This window comes from Oreochromis aureus, linkage group 13 (genome assembly GCF_013358895.1).
Source record: "Oreochromis aureus strain Israel breed Guangdong linkage group 13, ZZ_aureus, whole genome shotgun sequence".
NCBI lineage: Eukaryota > Metazoa > Chordata > Actinopteri > Cichliformes > Cichlidae > Oreochromis > Oreochromis aureus.
In genome coordinates, this window is record NC_052954.1 from 134,535 (window position 1) to 156,581 (window position 22,047).

Consider the following 22,047-nt stretch of genomic DNA (forward strand, 5'->3'; position numbering starts at 1 on the left):
GAAACTGCTGAGAATTGTGCTGATGAGAGGTGAAAAGGCTGAAAAGAGGTGAATCAGCAGAATTTCTGCAGAAAAGAGGCAAAGAAGCAGAAACTTGCGCTGAAAAGAGATGAATCAGCAGAGTTTCTGCTGAAAAGAGTTTTTTTTTCTGAAAACAGCCAAAAAAGCTGGAATTTGTGCTGAAAAGGGGTGAAAAAAATGAAAATTTTGCTGAAAAGGGGTGAAGAAGCTAAAGTATACCAAATCAAAGTATTTGTGCCAAAACAGTGTTTCTGCCATATTGTGGTACTACTACATTACAACATGAATACGGATTAAAGATGAAAGAAACTGGCAACAAATTCCTCCACTACAAACCAGTCTGATACCACTTCTTTGCAGTGTTCATGTTTACTAAGGCACTACCCAAAAGGCGCCACAAGAGGGCACTCCAACACAACAGATGACCTATGTACACTGATGCACTTAGTAACAGTCAGCCTCCTTGAATTGGCAGAAATACTGTGATTTAGTAGTTATACTATAACATAACAGATATACTGTGATGTTGCAGACATAGTATGTTTTTGCACTACTCATTTGTAGTGAAAAAAATTAGCAATATAAATTACAGGTCTGTGATAGTGTATAAATTTGTAGTGAAAAAAAATGTTGACCAAGGTGGGATTGAACGCACGACCTTTGAGCTGCAGAGCCGTGTCATTACTGATTGCGCCACCTGGAAAGGGGGCGGGCGGCTGAAAAACAAAGACATCAGCAATCAGAAATAGATCGCGGTGAGAGGCGAAAAGCGCCGTTTTTTGGAGTTACAAAACGTCGTGTAACTCAAAAACTAGGAGGGCTAGCAGCATAATTCTTGTACTGGGTGAATCAGCGGCCTTTGGTGTACTTTGACTGCGATTTTTATTGCTCTTTGTAACTCCGTCGCGGAGATATGACGAGAGAAGAAACGGCTTCATTTTCGGAGTTCAAAAACTGAGAGGAGGACCGATTTCCACCCCTCAAACAAATGTAATTCATTGCTCAACGGTAAGATAATTGTAAAAACTGCTTCCACTGTGAGTGTCAGCAGTGTCTGAAGATATATTGGCACAAGCCTCATGTCCTAACTTTGCTTTGTTAAAGAGATATGGCGATTTGAAAATGCCTCCCGTTACAGAATTTCAGCTCTGAATTTCAAAACCTCCCATAGACTTTGAATGGGGTTGTCAGACCTTGTGTCACTCCGAGGCAAATTATGAAAAATGGTAAATCTCACAATAAAGATAGTGACATTGTCTAAAAGCCAGCAAAAATACCTACGTTTTGATGTATAATTTGTGGGGGTTGAGTGGAAATTGAGCGAGTAGCAAGAAGTTGTTTAGACATGAAGAGAAAATTCAGAACGGACCAGCACTCACTCTGACTTAATTGCATAGCAACCATAACAACGCATGTATTTTCTGAAAAATCACAATTTTGCAACTGAAAACTTAAAGAGGTATAAGATTAAAACGGTAGAAGATCTGAAAAAGCTGAATCAGACAGGAATAGCCCAATAATCTGAGAACATTTTAAAGTTTGAATGGAGTTTCTAGGTGAAAGCATGAGGAAGTAGTTAAGTTTCAAAGACAAGCAAGTTTTAGCAGAATTGTGGAAGTTTCCCATTCATTTCAATGGGACAAATTAAAGGAAAAAAGTGTAATATTTTAAAAAGTATAATAGTAATAAACACCAAAAGTCATAGCTGGCATTAGCAGAAAGGGCAGAACAGTTTAGAGTTTGAACTGAGAAAATCGGCTGAAAATTGAGGGAGTAGTTAATCGGCAAAAAACGTACGGAAGCAACTAGAGGAATAATAAAGAATAAAGAGAAACAGGAACTCAATAGTGTGGAAACCCTTTAGGGCATCCACACAATAATAAAGAATAAAGAGAAACAGGAACTCAATAGTGTGGAAGCCCTTTTAGGGCATCCACACAATAAAGAATAAAGAGAAACAGGAACTCAATAGTGTGGAAGCCCTTTTAGGGCATCCACACAATAATAATAATTAAAGCTGCAAGCAGCGTTATGAGGGCCCTCGCACCCCCGGCACGTCCAGCCACGCCCAACACCTAAAATTAGCATGTCCGATCTGATGTCACATTGATGGAATTTATGCATTTAACCACCAGCTAACATTTCATCTCATTCAATCATGATTATAGTCGTCCCACTAGGTGGCGCTCTAACCATTACTGAAAAACATACATACATAACAAACATTTCCGAGGTCGAGTCTCATTACGCCTGCGACCTTTAGGAGAGATTGGACATTGTGTCTCTGAGTGATAGCAGATTACTGCTTTTTGGCGAGTGATTGAAACGCCACGTGCCGCCATGACCACCCCGTTTCCCTGAACGTAAAAAGTTTTGCAATTTAAGATCACAAAGGTGTTTAGATTACACACGCTTGAGATCGGGTCAATCTGATGAAATCCCTTGGAGGAGTTTGTCAAAGTATGAGGCCTGAAAAGAGGGAAAAATGTCGCCAAAATTACACATTAATTTTAAAATGGCTGACTTCCTGTTGGATTTGTGATATTGCTCCAAGAGACTTTTTTGTACATCTTGAAATCTCCTATAAGCCTACCAGGTTTCAGACTTATAGATAAAACACAGAGCAGGAGCTGTTGTTTTGAAATTTTGTAGGGGGCGCTGTTGAACCATTTTGCGTTATTCAATGAAAATGATCACAGAACAAGATAGCGCTCGTCACATTGGAGGTGTGCGCCAAATTTCAGGACATTTTAAACTTTCCAAGCCCCTCAAAAGCCACTTCATTATTCATTGTGAACTGCGTGGCCACCAGGGTGCGCCGTTCAGTTTAAAGTCACAATTTTCGCACTGAAGCATCATGAGGGACTGATGGTGATATTCACTGCTTTTGAGGTGGCCACGATGACCCTGTGACAATCAGTACAACAAAGTGAAAGACATGACATTTCATGTTGCCACTAGGTGGCGCTCTACGTATTCCTGACAATGGGCACATCAATCTGTTCAGGCCGGGTCTGACATCATGTCTGTAAAGTCTGGTGCTGATCTGTCTGGATTTCATTGAGTTATACTAATTCGTTTCTTCATGACGAGACATCAATGTTCGCCATGCTGCTGGGGTCACACCCTTTTGCGAAAACTCACAGTTTTCACTGTAACCCAAGACCAACTCCTTAAGGCTTTCCTGGAGAAATTTGAGGCTGCAGATGTCACCGATCACAATACTGTACCCCGAAGTGTAAAACATGACATTTCCTGCTCCCCCTAGGTGGCGCTGTCCCTGGTGTCAAATATGGCAGTTAAGATATGTTCAGGGGTGGAGCCTTATCATATGTGTGCTCTTTGGTCCAGATGGGACAATGTATGACAGAATGAGAGATAATAATATTTTCATGGCGAGTCATCGAAATTCGCCGTGGCGCCACGGCCTCACAGTATCGCGAAAACTCAAAAGCTCCGCAATTAACATGGCCCAGGTGTGTAGTTGAAACTGACCAAAGATGAAGCTTATACGACCAAATCCCAAGGAGGAGTTCGAAAAAGTTCGAGGCATGGAAATGGCAAAATTAGAGCCAAAATGTCACCTTCAATCCAAAATGGCGGACTTCCTGTTGGGTTTAGGACATGGCCATAACAGACTTTTTTGTGCGTCTCCTAACGGTAGATACGTGTTCCGAGTTTCATACATGTAGGTCATACCCACACCGGGGGCTCGCGTTTTTCATTTTTCTAGGTGGCGCTACTGAGCCAATTTTCCCTTGATATTTCTGAGGACATTAAAATACGTAAATTTTCACCAGACCTGACGCGTGTGCAAAATTTCATGAGTTTTTGAGCATGTTTAGGCCCTCAAAAGGCCGATTCATTTGCCGTAATAATAATAATAATAATAATAATAATAATAATAATAACAATAATAATAATAAACGGAGCAGATACAATAGGGCCTTCGCACTCTCAGTGCTCGGGCCCTAATAAACGGAGCAGATACAATAGGGCCTTCGCACTTTTGTGCTCGGGCCCTAATAATAATAATAATAATAATAAACGGAGCAGATACAATAGGGCCTTCGCACTCTCGGTGCTCGGGCCCTAATTAGCTGGAAGTCAAAAGAGGAACATTTTGTGTGTGTGTGACAAACAAGAGGACAGGAGACGTTGTTCCCTTAACATTAGTAACTCTGGATGGAAGAACGCTTCTTGGATTTGATAATCGATTTGAAAGATCAGTTTGCATTAGGAATTTTGAGTGGCTTAAATATTGAGAGTAAAAAGTATCATCTAAAGTAAAGTGGTCCCTCGCTATAACTTGGTTCACCTTTTGCGGCCTCGCTGTTTCGCAGATTTTTTTTATGTGCAATTTTGCATGCTTTTTGGGGTTTTTGTTTGTTTGTTTGTTTGTTTTTTTACAGCGCATTGTGTTCTGCGTCTTGATTGGCTGTAGACCATTGTCAGTCAATTTCGTGCCATGTCTCCTGTACAGTACAGAATGTGTTCAGCTTGTCAAATTTACATAAATCTTGCTGATAGCTGTCTGACTGCTAGCAGTGTGACTCTGAAGTGCTGTAGTGTACGTTTGAAAGTTTGCTCCCCAACAAACACAACAATGTCGACAAAAGGGTTTGCGCTGTCAAAGGCTGTCAAAAGGCAGAGGAAAATGCTAAGCATCGCACAAAAAGTTGGACTTCTGGACATGCTACAGGAAGGTAGAAGTTACCGTATTTTTCGGACCATAAGGCGCATTAAGCGAAACAAAACAGTCTGATAAGTCAAACTTTAATCAACTCATTCTTCTTGCTTCCTCTACGTCCATACCATTGATTCTTTAATGTTGAATTCTCTGGCAGCTGCTCTATTCTCATGTTCTGGACCTGAAAACAGGGTTTGATCTTTGGTTTCATTCTATAACACTGGACTTACTTTTCTACAAAGGTTTGAACTTTGAGAGTGTTTAAACAAGAGAGAAAAGTGTGAAAATGTTCATGCCTGTCTGAGAAAAGTGTATAAAGTGTGTAGTGAGGAGTTTTACAGCCTTAAAACATCTATAATCATTGTAAAAAATAAAGTTGGCTACTTCGCAGATTTCACCTGTCACGGGTTATTTTTAGAGCGTAACTCCCACAATAAACGAGGGAACACTGTACTCCAGTACAAGTCTCTCCTGGGTTCCTTAAATATTGGGACATGAAACATACTTTTTCTTAAAAAGCAATTAGTCCCATTAGGGCCTTCAGAGTATTATAATCCAACCACTGTGAGTTTAGAGAGTGTAATTAAAAGCGTTATAAAACACAGTTAACATTGAAAGACACCAGTTGTGAGTTGTGAGCCAGAACCAAAATAATCTGTAGCTAGTCCAAAATCAACAGGGTTGAACAGAACAATACTGTTCATGAAATGACCAAATTGAAATGATACAATACTAAAGTCCTTTCATTTTTCTTATGAGGAAGCTGATACAGATATTGTCGAGAATGATAATGTATGAGGATTGGTTGGTTAAGGATGTCTGTGTACGTTCTCAATCATCCAGGTCATAGTAATCTAAGGAGCTTGGAAAGAAAGCAACTTATCAGCAGAGGTTTCAGGGGAAACCATTGTGAGACCTTGCCTCACCCTATCACATGAATTTTTGAGATCAGCTGACACAAGATGCGAGTGGACGCTAAGGCATCTGCGAAGGGATCTAAAAATTAGATTATAGATGGCAGACAGCTGGTGTCGTAAGCCCTGCCCTCTGTTCAAAGATGGTCGTTCACAGTGCACATAGATGTTTTCTTTCACTCCTCTTTCAAACCATCTGTCTTCTCTGTCCAAATTGTGAACACTGGCATTTTCAAAGAGTGACCTTTGTCCTTTAGATGCAGATAAACAGCCGAGTCTTGTCCCGTCGAGGTGGTTCTTCTATGTTGTACCATGCGTTTATGAAGTGACTGCGTGGTTTCTCAAATGTAGAGGTCTGAGCCCTCGTCGCTGCATTGTACTGTAGCGTTGTCCTGTTGAAAAACCCAGTGGTTACCACACAGATGAGGGCCCTCAGTCATGAAGGATGCTCTTTGCAACATCTGGACATAGCCAGCGGCTGTTTGACGCCCGTGCACCTCCTGAAGCTCCATTGTTCCACTGAAGGAAATTATGACGTCCCCTCCACTGTGGAGCATAGAGAACATCTCAGATGGCCTCTGCTTGTCATGCCAGTAACGTTGGAAGCCATCAGGACCATCAAGGTTACATTTGTTCTCATTAGACAATAAAACTTTCTTCCACCTTTCAATGTCCCATCTTTGGTGCTCTCTTAAAAAGTCCAAACGGTCAGTTCTGCGGCGTTCAAGGAGACGAGGCCTTTAAGGGCGTTACTGGTGCTGACTGCAGCCCCATAACCATCAGACGGCATCTGAGACTTCAAGGGCCTCAAAAACAAAAAACATCATCAATTTGGGTCAAGGATTGTCCAGTGTCTTGACGGACAGCCAATTGGATCCTCCGGCTCAGTGCTGGTGAGATTTTTTTGGGTCTTCCACTTGACTTTTTTGTTCCATAACCTTTAGGATCATTTAAGAAATTCCAAATGACTGTCTTACTTCCCACCTCAGCAGCGATGGTGTGCTGAGAGAGACCCTGCTTATGCAGTTCAACAACCCGACCACATTCAAAAAGGGAACATTTTTTTGCCATCAGAACGTCATGACAGTGTGACTGCCTGATAGAAAAAAGACAACAAATCCACATTCTTGCACAGATTTGGCCTTTTAAAGCCGTGTGGTTCTAAACTTTTGATCAGCTGTAAAACAGCCTGTTTCACTCCCATTTCTTCTTGTTGCATGTTGAAGTTCTACTTGGAACCTTGTTAAGATCCAACCATGAAAAATATGAATCTTTGCCATTTTTCAACTGGTCTTAAACTTTTGATCAGGACTGTATTAAAAATTGAATCCATCGGCAACAACTCAAGGTTCAGTATCTTGCACATGAATGCTTGCAGACTGGAGCAACCAATCTTCCTATTAGTATGTTTTGATGCATGCTCAATCATCCAGGTAAAGAAATAAAAAAAAAAAGATTCTGTTCATCTGGATGTAGTGTTTTGTCACTCATCTAAGTGACTTCTGCAGGTTTCCAACCTTATAAACAGTACATTTGCAGAATGACTGAAACCAGCCCACTGAATGAACAATGGGCTGTGAGGTCAGTTCCTTGATCATTAATATTCAAATTGCCATGACCATTGATCAATGGCCATGAGTACCATTCACAGAGAGTTGGGGAATGGCTGCAATCACAGCATTGTAAGATGATGACAGATGTAACCTCAGAGATGGTCTTTCCCTTTTCACGTAAATGGCCTCCTTGACTCTGCACTCAAACCAGCGTTCCTCCCTGTCCAGGATGTGTACATCCTTATCATTGAAAGAGTGTCCACTGGCCTGTAGGTGTAAATAGACTACAGAGTCCTGGCCTGACGAGGTAGCTCTTCTGTGGTCACTGATCAATAATCAGTGGTGTTAATGCCTTACAATTAAGTCATTAACTCCAATATTCCTCTGGTTCTCACTCTTCATCCCAAAATCTAACTACTCTCTGCCTCTACTGAAGTGTCTCAAGTCAGTGATTTTCCACATCATGCCCACGTCCCAGTCTACACACCCCCACCTTTTCATTGTTACTCTTGTGTTAAATAAAACTCGTGAAATTGATCACTGTCTTCTGTTTGGTGTCTCACCGTTTGACACTAAACTAACCTTGTGTGCAGTTCATGCTTCAATTCTCTGCAGTGAAAGCTACTGAATGTATGAACAGTGGGGAAAAGTAACAACAACAGAAGTAGTTTAAGATGTTGCGAAAGCTGAAAGCAGTAATTATTACATCCATCCATCTTCATCTGCTTATCCAGTTCAAAGTCATGTTGGTACTGGAACCTATGCCAGTGGCTAATTGTGTTATACATTTCCTTTTTTGTGGTTTTGCAATATTTCAGTCTTCTTTTCTTGTTTGGAGTCATGTTTTTTCATGACTTTGTAAAGCTCTAATTTCTCTGTGGGTGCTATACTCATTATTAAAATACTTCTTTATCTAAAACATACAAGTTTTCCTTTTAATCAAAGCTTCAGTTTCAACTATTTGCCTCCATTCAGCTTTTCCTGCACAAACCTGCCAAGGGCCACAGGTCTAAGCTCCTTTATCATCAGTACTGTTAGAGTATGTGGACAGGCAGAAGTTACACAATCAAACTACAGATTACCACCATATCCAGTCAAGGTATACTGTCAGCAGATGTGTTCCAGGGGATTTTCCGTTTCATCTACTTGTCACCAAAATGTAAAAATAATCACTTTGAGTCACTTCATCATGTGGAGGTCACACACAGCATCTGGTGTACTTACTGGAGGTCCTGCAAGACAGAGGGAGAAAGACAGAGTTCTAAGTTTTTATCCAACCATGACAAAGATTCCAGTTAACCCAACAATGGTGTACAACCAAAATAAGTTTCTTAGAGTTGAGTATGAGCAGTGGAGCAACAATGCACTTTTCATGGAAGACACCTCACTCAAGTAAAAATATCTTTCTACAGTGGATTCATACTTCAGTGTTAAATCTGTGCCATAATCCTCAGCATGCATACAAGATGTGACTAAATGTCACTGTTCACACAGAATGCTAAGGTATACATGCTGACAATGGCATTAGCTCCTTGTGTAGGCTACATCACAGGCTCTACGTAGTTCACCACACCAGTGGGAACCAGGCTTTTAGTTACACTTTTTATTGTCTGTCATGTTTCTGACAGGGCTGCATAAAATGAAACAAATGTTTGTTAAAAACTCCAAAATAATGTAACTGACTTTTTTCTATGAGGTAAACAAACATAACTTCTTGTACTTTTCAACACCACAAGACGCCAATTATTGAGTTGTTATCTATCTAGTTACAGCAGAGGCACGAGAACACTGCATTCTGTACACAAGTAACCAGATTAACAAGAAATCAAATGCTTCATGTAAACATTCTGAAGATTTTGGCCCGATCACACGTCACATCACAGTTTTCTTCTGATCAAAGCAGATGAGTTATACCAATCGGTAATCAATACATAAATAAAAAATCTTTCGGCAATGCAAATAAGATTGATTGGTCAAAAATAGCATCTCTTTAGGGTCTCTAACCCTGTTTAGCAAAACCTAGTGCATGTAATATAAAATAGTCAAACATCAAGTGAATTTCTCATTGTCCACACATGGTAAAATTATTATGAAAATTCAACCCTTTCAGATTGTGCCAAGTTAATAAACTCGCATCAGAGCCCGTCAGCTTTAAAACAGCCATAAAACAGGCCTTTCACAAAAAACAAATTATGTAGTAAAAGCCTGGGATCATTCAACAAAAACAGTTACGACCAAAACCAGACAAGGGTCACTGAAGATGTCGTCATGACAGCCACAGCAAGATGAGGAAAACTGTCTGTGAAATGCAAATCCTCACTATTATTTAATCTATGTGCTCCTCAGTCTACTCCATCCAGACTTGGGTGCCTGCTGTCAGTTAAATTTGAATTCATATGAATTAAATACAATGGAAATAGACAGTTTAGGGTCCAAAATATACTGTTTATGTTGAGGAAATGATGATATTAAGTCACACCAGTTTACAGTTTGAAGCTCACATAAGAAGGTGTTGTTTAAAAGGTTCCCCACCATTTTCTGTTACCATTGGGGCAACACAGCATGCAGACTGGTAGCCACCCCAAAGCTAAGGCATTACAGCAATTTAAAAAGTCTTACTCTATCCTTCACATGGCATCAAAGTACACCACTGTCATTTTAGACACTGAATATTTGGTCCACACAGGCAGCTTTATTTCTCACGGCTTTCACAAAGTCCTGTGTCTGTGTGTCTTCATCTGATGACAGGGACTACGTCAGAATAATAATTGCATCTTTTCAGGGATGCAGAACAGACAGGGACAGCTCACTAAAATCACAGCAAACACCGCTGACAGGTCTACATTTAAAACTAAATATTATACTAAATAGTGAATAACGTAAATGCATTTATGGCTTTCTCCTATTGCAGGGGTCTGACAGAATAAATGTTGCTAAATTGTTATTCGTTAAGTGAATAACGTATTTTAAGAGACATAATTTTACATTTTTTAAAAATCAGAGATACTTCATAAATCAACATCACATCATGTAATGTTGATTTATGAAATTTCATAACTTGAATTCCTACGATTTGATAAGATGATATTTGATGAACATTTTCTTTAGTTGGTATTAAGTTAACTTCAGTTAAAGCTGCATCATTTAGGGCCACAAAGAGCCAACTGTTGCATACTGTAAACACCCAGACACTTTAAATTTAGATGATTTTCTATTATGATATGAGATTTGGGTAATGAAGTCCAAATTACAGCTGCTCCAGTCATTCCTACGTTGTGTTCCACATTTTTAAGGTTATCCTTTACCTCCCTCTCTCTATTTAAGGGTGTGGAAAGCAAACACGAAGGCAAGATTCTTGTTGCATTCTGGCCTGCCATCACATCCTGTTGGCTGGACCCACTCACCCAAGGGACAGAGTGTAGAGCACCTTGATCCAAAGGCACTTTGAAAGGCCTGGGGGAAGTGGGCTCAAATATAGCACATGAAGTGGCGCCTGTCAAACGAGCTCTGGGCACAACATGAAACAAAGTTTACAGTCATAAACAAACACACACACACACACACACACACACAAAAAAAAGTGGAATTTATTTGACTGCATTGATATCATATTCCAAGCCTTGTCCTCTGCTGGGTTTAATCCTAACTATTGCTAACACCTGTTGTTTATGCTTATGTAAAGGCAGTGGCGGTTAGCTATAGTCAGAAATAGCAATCTAATATTGCCCATCAGCATTCAGATTCACGGTTGTTTCCCTTTCCCTTGTCTTATTAGACTCAGTCATTTACTGAAAATGAAGTCTTTCAAGTATTTAAAGTAACTATGCAGCCAAAAATACTGAGACTCGTTGCTATAATAAGATATAAAACCATTACAAATACTGCCCCGTGAGCCCTGGTGTTTAGTTTGAGAAAATGTGCATAATTCAACACTTTACCTTAATAATGTCCCTTTATTCTCAGTTTATTGTTGTTTGATAAAATGTAATATGATGACTCTCTGTCCCAGCATATTGATCCAAGAATAGCCTGTGCAGTTTCAGTTGTCTAAATATCTAGATCCAAAAACCCACTTCCACTCCTGATTTACCCTGTGTCTCTTAGATTCACTGTTTCTCTCGTCAAACCACACAGTAGCAGCCATTTTTTGTTGGGCACTTCCTTTGCTCTTTTCCACCATCTGGTTGCCTTTAATTTCACCAGCTTCACTGTTCGGTAACCTGGCGTGTCATGCACTCGTTATAATAAGATTTAAAACCATTACAAACTGGGGTCCTAATGAACTGTACAGGTTCTGTTGGAGATGTTGGTCTGTGTGTCAGGTTCGGACGGTGCCCCGACCGGTCGACCTGCCTGTGTGTATATGCGTGTGTGTGTTTCCTCTCTCGTCTGTTTGTGAAGGCCGAAAAGTGTGAGTTCCATGTTCTGACTGTGTCTTTCCTTGGCTTTATTGTGGAACAGGGGCGGCTGCGTGCGGATCCAGCTAAGGTCAAGGCAGTGGTGGAGTGGCCAGAGCCTAAGAGTCGCAGGAAGTTGCAAAAGTTTCTGGGGTTTGCTCATTTTTACAGGCGCTTCATTCGCAACTTCAGCAAGATAGCCTTACCTTTGACTAACCTCACCTCTCCCAAGTTGCTGTTTCAGTGGTCTCCGGACGCCCAGCAGGCTTTCACATGACTAAGGACCTGTTTTCGTCAGCATTGCTGCTGGTGCAGGCTGACCTCGATCATCCGTTCTTCATGGAAGTTGACGCTTCAGATCCCGGGGTAGGGGCCATCCTCTAGCAGCAGGTGGAAGATAAAATGCACTCATGCGCCTTTTTCTCTCGCCGGTTGTCATCCACAGAACGGAATTATGACGTTGGAGACCGGGAGCTACTCGCAGTGAAACTGGCCCTGGAGGAGTGGCGACATTGGCTGGAAGGGAGTGGTGGTGTGGACTGACCACAAGAACTTGGCATACCTCCAAGCTGCAAAGCGCCTCAATGCTCGACAAGCCAGATGGGCCCTGTTCTTCACTCGCTTTAACCTCACCATCACATACAGACCTGGTTCTCGCAATGCCAAGGCGGATGCGCTATCATGCCAGTTTGTGCCTGAGGCTGGGGGCGATGAGAAGGACATGCCCATCCTGCCTCCCTCGTGTTTTGTTGGTGCTTTGACCTGGGAGACTGAGAGGATCGTGTGAGACGCTCAGCAGCAGGAGGCTGACCCTCCTTCCGGAGGGCGTGGCGTGCCGCCAGAGCGGCCCTCCTGAGAACGGCGGACGAAAAACAAACGACTGGCCAATCGCCGCCACACCCCAGAAACGGACTACCAGGTGGGCCAGCAGGTATGGCTCTCGACCAAACACATTCCACTCAGAACTGAATCAAAGAAGCTTGCTCCCCGGTTCATTGGGCCTTTTTCCATCCAAGCTGTGTTGAACCCTGTGACGGTTCGGTTGAGCCTGCCTCGTAACATGCGAACTCACAATGTTTTTCATGTCTCTCAGGTGAGAGCTGTCCGGACCAGCCCATTGTGCCCGCCCCCCGGGCCCCCGCCACCCGCCCAGATTATCGACGGCGCCCCGGCATACTCCATCACCCACATTATGGATGCCCAGCGCCGCGGTAGGGGCTTTCAGTTTTTGGTGGATTGGGATGGGTATGGTCCGGAAGAGCTGCCAATCATCCACCATCTTGGGCAGGGCTATTTAATGGTGTGGCTGAGCGACAGACAGCGCTGGAGTATTGCACTAAGCCTGGTAGAGTTACAAGCTGCTCGTGTTCGCTCAAGTGTTGTCTGCTCAATGTATCAATCTTTGCTTTTGTTTGTGTGCAACTAGGAACTGGGACAGAGGATTCACTAGCACACTAGCACCCACAAATATTATAGCACATTCTAACTGTTGTCAGCCTTGATTCACTGTAAATAAATACACTGCCTATATTCAGAGCTCCGCGCCTGAGTCCACTCAATCCTCAACCGTGACACTATGTTACTAAATCACACTGACATCAAAGGTGAAACTAAGTGAAAAGCCTGTTTGTGTAATCACCCTCACAGCCAACCAATGATCATTCAACTACAATCACATTTACAAATCTTTACATTTCTGCTTTGTTAAGTCACTTTCATGCTTAAAGGGTTTTCTGCAGCAGTTGTCTAAACAGTGAACGTCTGTTTTACTGATGGGTCTGTCAGCCTAACTCAGCTCCTCGTCAGAGCAGTGAAAACTCCATTTCCATTTCTTTTGCACCTTTTGTTGAAATCCCTACAGCCTCTACACCCCTGAACATTTGAGTCGAATCACAACTACAGTTCCCTCAAAGTGTTTATTATGTGAGGGATATGCCCTACAATAATACATAGAAATCAACAACAACAAACCTATGACCTCCTTTGAGTCCTTTGGTGAAAATGAGAAGAAAAAAACTTTTAACAGGATAAAAATAGAAAATATAATAGAGAAGCAGAGCAAATGTTACTGTGTAACTTGTCTGTAACGAAATCATTAAAACAGAAGTAACCATCAGATTGTATTATGTGAACCAAATCTTCCTAAAATAAATGATTTGTTTTCACGGATCCCTAATAAATCCTCGACTGGCTGATTTTAGACAATAGACACATAATTAGCATCCTGAGAAACTAAAACTAGAGGTAAATGACATAATTAAGGAGAAAAAACACTTTCTAGTTCAAAAGACTCAAATGAAAAAGACTCAAACGTGGAATCATGGAAAAATAAACCATCACCAAAAGGTCTAAAAACTCCATAAAAGTCAAAACATGACAGAGGTCTAGAACTACCAATTTTTTTCTACTATTTCTCTTCTTATAGATTTTTCAGAATGGATCAAATCAAGTTTGCTAGACAGCCAATGGCTGGACCTAGAATAAGCTTTTTGTGATAAAGTAAAAATCTCTAATCTGCCTGTCATAATCCCCAGTATTAATGATCATAACTGCTTTAAAACCCTTAATATAAACACCGCTCCGACAGCCTGGTGAGAATTTCTTCCACCAGAAAATCTTCCCTTATTCACTGTAAACTTAGACCCATTTGGACAATCCAAATATGTGCCAGAAAAAGAAAATAGCAAATATGGTACAAAAAAAGAATAAAAATATTATTCAAGATGGAAACTTGATTTCATTTCAGTAGGTTTCTTAAACACAAACAAATGAAATACATAATACAGGAGAGATTTAATCTCAGTCAACTTTTTAAAATGTCAGTGCCCCCAACTCATCATTCAATCTCCCTCCCAACCACAAAGTGGGAGCAAGATCTTTTCATCAATCCAGATCTAAACTTCTGGACACAAATAAGTTTTTGTGTAGACAGGTTTGACACAATACTCTGACCATTATTCTGCTGCTACATCTGCTGGACACGAGAGGTTTATAAAGACAAAACCAAACTGACAAGGCTCACAATGAACTGTTATTGACTCGTTTATGTGAACAAATATGTACAAAAGCTAAAGAAAGATATAAGAGATTTTACCCAAAAAGTCCAAGGAAAAATGTATTTTTCTCAGCACCTTTGGCCAGGAAGCACCCAACTCCCACAGTGTAACCCAAGAGGGCCTCATTTGCTATATAATAACCTTCAGGAGTCCACAGCCCTGTGTCATGAAAACCAATGTGTTATACAGCTTGCACTTTCTTTGTACAATGTTACCAACCAAAGGATGTGGTAGAGAGGAAAATGGAAAGTCAAGCAAAGACAGATGTTTGGATACAGAGAAATAAGAACGTAATTCTTCCACTTTCATGTTTTCATATCATCAAGGTGGATTCAAATCTATCCTGTGTGGATTGGAGCCATTCCCCAAAGCTGTGGGGTGAAGAGGCATGTAGTCACTGCAAAGTAAAGGCAGAAATATGTAAACAGACTTACTTAACAAGTGTCTTTCTTAATGCTTGAATACACTCTGTAATAATAGGATGAGCACATGGCAGGTCTTATATAAGCAGACACCAGAGGATCGGGATTAGGATCTAAAGCGCTGAAGACATCCTGGAATTTCCTGAGTTCTGCCCTGGTGTTAGCTCGCAGGTGAACGTAAACAGTGGCCAAAAACACAGCCGTAAACTCTCTCCACAGATAATAGGGATGGACGTTAATCAGTTTAAACTGTAATGCTCAGAAACAGTCTGTTTATTTAGTGATAGCGACGACGATGAGAGTGATATCCTCAAAACTGTAGCAGTGGACTACGTAAAAAGTGCAGGGGTATGTGTTCGTGGTCACGCTCAGCAGGTGTGCAGGCGGCAGTATAACACTGCCACGTCACTTCAAGTCACTTCTGCGCAGACTCTGGCAGCTCCCACAAGCAGGAACATTGGTTTCATTTAAATTTTCAATGGGAGGAAGTGCAGCCAGGTCAGCCATCTTTTCTACAGTCATTGGTTTCACCATAGTTTGGTCACATGACCAACTCTTTACCCTAGCGGGCAAAACATTACTTCATCGTGACGACCAATAGTGGACAGATCAAAAGTGATGTTTTTTTTTCACCTGTCTCAAGCCAAGACTACTGCGTCATCTATGATGAGAGCATCATAGATGAAGAAAAAACAAAGATATGAAGAGAACCTACACATCTGGGGGTCTTGTGATCCACATCTGATCTGTAATGCAGGGTTAGGAGGTGTGTTCAAACGGTGACATAATCTACGCCATTCTAGCATCTCTGATAGCACGGCTACATTAAACTGTAAGATGCTCAAAGGATGGCTGGAGGGCAAAGGAACAAAGTACTGGTGGGCGTGTCCCAGTAGTTCTGACGTCACAGCTGGATGGTGCACATTGTCTGAAAGCTAGGTTACCATGAAAATTAGAGCACAGCACTCTCTTATTTCCCGCTGGGCTGCAATCCTGGCTCTTACTTCATCCAGAGACTGTACCAGCAAGAGGCTGGATGTCAGTGGTCGGCCAGCATGAGACAGCCCTCTCTTACCTCCCGGTGCCCATTCCTCTATATTTTTAATAGTTTCAGTCTATGAGCATCATCTTGATAGAAATCATAATTACACATTAAACAACATTTTATTAACTCAATAACCTCAAAAAATTCTTACTGTAGCTGTGAAATGTTCTGAATAAGAGATAAGAGATAATAAATTGTAATTATACGTAAGTCACTTATCATCAGTCAATAATGTTGGGGTCACGTAACGCTAACAGGAAACGTGAGCAGGATATTATTTACTGAGCATGTATAATGTATAATAGACACATATTCAGACTAACAATGAGTGACTCAGTGAGAATCATTAGCTAACATTAACATTACAGTAAGGTTCAGAAGTAAGAAAATTCATTTTTATTGCACCTTTAAAGCTACAGATCAGAAAGTGCTCCACATCATATGAAAACAATGAAAAATAAGAAAATAAGCAATACAATACAAGCTAATGCTACTCAAATGCCAGTTTAAAATGTGTCTTCAGCTGCTTTTTGAAACAGTCCACTAAGCTCACAGACTGAAGACTGGAAAGCAGAGAATTCCAAAGAGTGGGAACGCCAATATAAAGGCTCAGCCTCCTTTAGTCTTTAGTGTAGCTTTGGGGATGGACAACAAGTCCTGATCAAAACACCTAAGAGTCTGATTGGAAAACTCTGCTAACACAGAACAACCAAAAACGCTGGCTCCATCCTCTCATATCTGTCTTTATATCTTTCGGTGCTGTGGCACATATCACAGCCTGAGGACCAACGTGTCTGGAACCTCAGTCTCCCATGCAACATAAGACATTGTTGTGCCAAGTTTAACAATGATGTGGTGTATGCATTTAAAGGAGCAATTCATTTTTAAATTGAGTTACCAGGCAGGAAAAATGGTAGCTGACAGACTGCACTATTCAAGCTATTAAAACAGAAGTTTAGGCAGAAAGATAGAGAGGGAGAGAGTGCAGAAAAAAAACCTAACAACGGTTTTACCATATGTGGGATGTTGGTTTTTGTCCAGCCTCACACTCTGCACTACTCTGAACGTGAAAACTGAAAAACAATCTTTGCCTGTGAGATTCTGCCTCCAATCAGTCAGATTCAAACTAAACCAAACTGTGCAACAGAAAGAACATATAAGAGAGTTTCATTGCAAACTGCACATACTGGAACAGATCATCCTAAATGGTGTCATGAAACGTGATACTGACTGGTTTTGCGACATCTGTAGCATTGTGCTGTGTGATCAAACTGCATATTTCAGAGTGGCCTCTTATTGTGGGCAGTCTAAGGCACACCTGTGCAATATTCATGCTGTCTAATCAGCACCTTGACATGCCACACCTGTGAGGTGGGATGCATTATCTTGGTAAACGAGAAGTTCTCACTAACACAGATTTAGACAGATTTGTGAACAATATTTGACAGTAATGGGTCCTTTGTGTATGTAGAAAATGTTTTAGATCATTAAGTTCAGCTCATGAAAAATGGGAGCAAAAACAAAAGTCTTGCGTTTATATTTTTGTTCAGTGTAGTTTGGCTACCTCTGCCCTCCCATGTCCTTGTCATGTTTCAGTGAGATCAAAGCAAAGGTTGCATTTCATCTTCTGTAGATACACAAGAAAGCCTTTTCTTAAAACATCAAACTTCTTAAAAAAAAAAGAAAAGAAAAACAAAGTGAGGGCCACTGTAAACCTGGACTCCTGTCAGGTTTCAGAAGGGCTGTGAAAAGCTTGGGACTACCAAATCACTCACTGCAATCATGCGTAGGGCTTGGAAATCAAAATGATATAACACTAATGCTAAAAGAAAAACAAGAGCCTGGTTATCGGGCATATTTTATTAGATAACTGTAGCGGGTGTGGTTTGTGGTTCCGCTGCAGGGGGGAGGTGGTGTCTGGCTTCAGGGGCAGTGCCGGGGGAGGCAAGCCGGCACAGCTGGTAATAATTGTTTAATCCTGTTTAAGCCTTCCTGATTTAGTAGCATGCTGGGACCTCGAGAGGACAAAGGATGTGCACAGTGGCCTGCAACGAGCACTGTAAATAAAAAGAACTCACAACTGTGTGTGTGCTGTTGTGGGTGTGGTAGTAACTGATAGGTGTTACAGTGGTGCCCAGCTGCCCAGAACAACATGTCTGGCCTACAACAATGGTGGCTTTGACAGTAAACAGAAACTTTATTAAACTGTGGAAAGAGTAGCTAAGAGCCGGTCTGTGACTCCACTGCAGAGGAGGTTGGTGCAGTGAGTTCAGGGGGCAGTGCCAGGGAGGCTGCCAGGGCAGCTGGGGTTGATTGGCTAATCAAGCTCTTCCTATATTTTAGGAGGTCGCTGGTACTGGAGGAGGGAGTTGTGCTGGGAGCTAGACAGCTGAAAACTGCACCAGTAGTCTGATCAAGTAAGCACTATAAATAAAATGCCACAATATTGTGCACACGTTGGGTCCTTCAGTCACACAGTCCATTTGCCATTTAACCATGAAGTTACTTTGTAATCCTGGCAATAACTGTCAATGAAAAAGGAGCAAAGACTTTTCCAAATCACTGACTGTATGAAACATCAAACAGGAAAAAGAATTTATTATCTAAAAACTATAAATACAGCAATCTGTTTCCAACCTTCCACCTAACTACTGTATCTAATGTGGCTTAAGAATTAATTCAATATTCAATAAATACCTATGTATTACTTAGTGCAGTTGTCTGCAGCAGGAACAGGTAACATATCAAAGACGACTGGGTGAGCTTGTTGGACATGATGGATATATTTCATCACCATCTTGTTACCCAAAGCTTGTCTGCACAAAGTCTGGAATTATAATAATAAAAAATCAGGCTCTTATTTAAAGGCTGAGAATCTGCCCAATGAACTTTTGCTAATTTTAACTAGAAAAACACTCAAGAACACTTTATAATAACAAAAGTTCAGTATGGATGAAATACTAGTTGAACCCATCACAGAATTAAAAGACAATTCATCATAAATTTAAAATAAAAAGAATAGGCAAGCTTAAAAAGATGTGTGTTAAAGACAGGGATCAATGCTGAGCGCTCCAACGACGAGGGGCCACTCGGCTGAACTCGCTAAAGCTCACAGTGGTGAGCAGATAGTATAATAAAGGTAACAGAGGAGGAGGGTCTCAGAGTACAGGAAGGAGAGGTGTATGTGAGAAGATCAGTGATTTGGAGGTTTGAGATTATAGACAGATGTGAAAGTAAGAGGCTGAATAAGCAAAGCTGTTAGAGGACAGGAATAATACGTTCTGTGGAAGGGTTCTGGTAATCACATGAGGAGCTGCATTTTGGACCAGTCTTTGGAGACGTTTATGTGGTAAGACAAGAGGATAGAATTACAATAATCAATGTGAGATGTAACCAGAGCATGTTCAAGAACAGCAGTACTGTAAGCTGTGAGGGGTGCAGCTGACTAATATCACGTAGATGGAAATATGCAGACTGAGTCATATTATTGATACATCATCTCTTAGCTGGGTGAAAGGACAGATTTGAGAACTGGGAATGCAGAGTGAGAATTGATCCCATTTATCCAGAACAGTTTGGGTTCCTTGGGTTCAAGAAGGTGGGAAGGTCGAATTAGGCAGAGTGGCATAAGAATGAAAATGAATGTCAGAGTTCCTAAAATGTGACCGAAAGGTGAAAGATAAATAAATCCAACGGGGGCTAAGACAGAGCCCTGAAGTTATTTAACTTTACTGACTGATTACGATCTGAGATCATATGTTGGCTTCCTGTTGAATCCAGAAGCAAAATCCTTCCTCCTTTGTATTATCTTAAAGACCAGAGAGCCCGACTCCAACAGAGCACGCTCAGAATGCTGGCTTACTTTGGGAGTTTTCAGGCCCCTCTTCTGTGGGACCAGCTCCCAGCTTGGATTCAGGAGGCAGAAACTATCTATTAGGATTCAAGCTTTCCTTTTTAATAAAACATATAGTTAGGGCTGGATCAGGTGACCCTGAATCCTCCCTCAGGTCTGCTGCAGTAGGTGTAGGCTGCTGACTGTTTCTTCTTCTGTTAGCCCCTTTCAGTCACCTTGTGTTTAATTGTGTGAATGCCTCAAAGGGCATTCACACTATTGAGTTCCTGTTTCTCTTTATTCTTTATCCTTTATGCATCCACACTATTGAGTTCCTGTTTCTCTTTATTGTGTGGATGCTGGTTAAGCATCCACACTATTGTGTTCCTGTTTCTCTTTATTCTTTATTATTGTGTGGATGCTGGTTAAGCATCCACACTATTGAGTTCCTGTTTCTCTTTTTATTATTATTATTATTATTATTATTATTATTATTATTATTATTATTATATCATTATTACTATTATTATTATTATTATTATTATTATTATTATTGTGTGGATGCTGATTAAGCATCCACACTATTAAGTTCCTGTTTCTCTTTATTGTGTGGATGCCCTCAAAGGCATCCACACTATTGAGTTCCTGTTTCTCTTTAAACTTTATTCTTCAAGTTGCTTCCCCGTTTTTCGGCACTTAACTACTCCCTCAGTTTTCAGCCGATTTTCTCCGTTCAAACTCTAAACTGTTCTGCTATTTCTGCTAATTCCAGCTATATCTTTTGGTGTTTATTGCTATTATACTTTCTAAAATATTACACTTTTTTCCCTTTTTTTGTCCCATTGAAATGAATGGAAAACTTCCACAATTCTGCTAAAACTTGCTTGTTTTTCAAACTTAACTACTTCCTCATACTTTCACCAAGAAACTCCATTCAAACTTTAAAATGTTCTCAACGCATTGGGCTATTCTGTATGATTCAGCTTTTTCAGACCTTCTTCTACCATTTTAATCTTATCCCTCTTTAAGTTATCAGTTGCAAAATTGTGATTTTTCAGAAAATACATGCGTTGTTATGGTGGCTATGCAATTAACTCAGAGTGAGTGCTGGTCCGTTCTGAATTTTCTCTTCATGTCTAAGGAAACTTCTTGCTACTCGCTCAATTTCCACTCAACCCCCACAAATTATACATCAAAACGTAGGTATTTTTGCTGGCTTTCAGAAAATGTCACTATCACTGTTGTGGAAGTTACAGATTTTTATCAAATCGCCTCAGAGCAACACAAAGTCTTAAAACTCTCCATAGAAAGTCATTGGAGAGTCTGTTCAAAATCAGTGCTGGGACTCTCTAATGAGAGGCATTTTCAAATCGTCATATCTCTTTAACAAAGCAAAGTTAGGACATGAGGCTTGTGCCAATATATCTTCAGACACTGCTGACACTCACAGTGGAAGCAGTTTTTACAATTATCTTACCATTGAGCAATGAATTACATTTGTTTGAGGGGTGGAAATCTGTCCTCGTCTCAGTTTTCAAACTCTGAAAATGAAGCCGTTTCTTCTCTCGTCATATCTCCGCGACAGAGGTGCAAAGAGCTATGAAAATCGTAATCAAAGTACACCAAAGTCCGCTGATTCACCCAGTACAAGAATTATGCTGCTAGCCCGCCTAGTTTTACGACGTTTTGTAACTCCAAAAAATGGCGTTTTTCGCCTCTCACCGCGATATAATTCTGACTGCTCATGTCTCTGTTTTTCAGACACCCGCCCCCTTTCCAGGTGGTGCAATCGGTGATGACACGGCTCTGCAGCTCAAAGGTCGTGGGTTCAATCCCACCTTGTTCAACTTTTTTTTTTCACTACAAATTGATACACTATCACAGACCTGTAATTTATATTGCTAATTTATTACAATTCTGTAAAGTTTTAGGATTTTAGCAGCTTTTCTAATATGGACCTCAGATTCTTGTTAACGCTCCATGGCAGAAATACATACAAGTACACAGCCTGATGAAGCAGACAGAAGCAGTACCTCTGATTGGTGGACTGAAATTGAGCAGAACCAGGTTGTTCTGTGCTGATAACATTTCTTTCAGTTAACAGTTAAATTTTTTTA

At 40.9% G+C, this 22,047-nt stretch overlaps 1 protein-coding gene across 1 annotated transcript in view; it reads right to left on the reverse strand.

Annotated features, from left to right (window-relative positions):
• col13a1 (collagen, type XIII, alpha 1) overlaps positions 1–22,047 on the reverse strand; it is a 174,579-nt gene that overhangs the window by 107,222 nt on the left and 45,310 nt on the right. Inside the window, exon 3 of the mRNA XM_039621732.1 lies at positions 8,403–8,410. Within this exon, the coding sequence (XP_039477666.1) occupies positions 8,403–8,410 (8 nt within the window). The remainder of the gene's footprint in view (positions 1–8,402; positions 8,411–22,047) is intronic.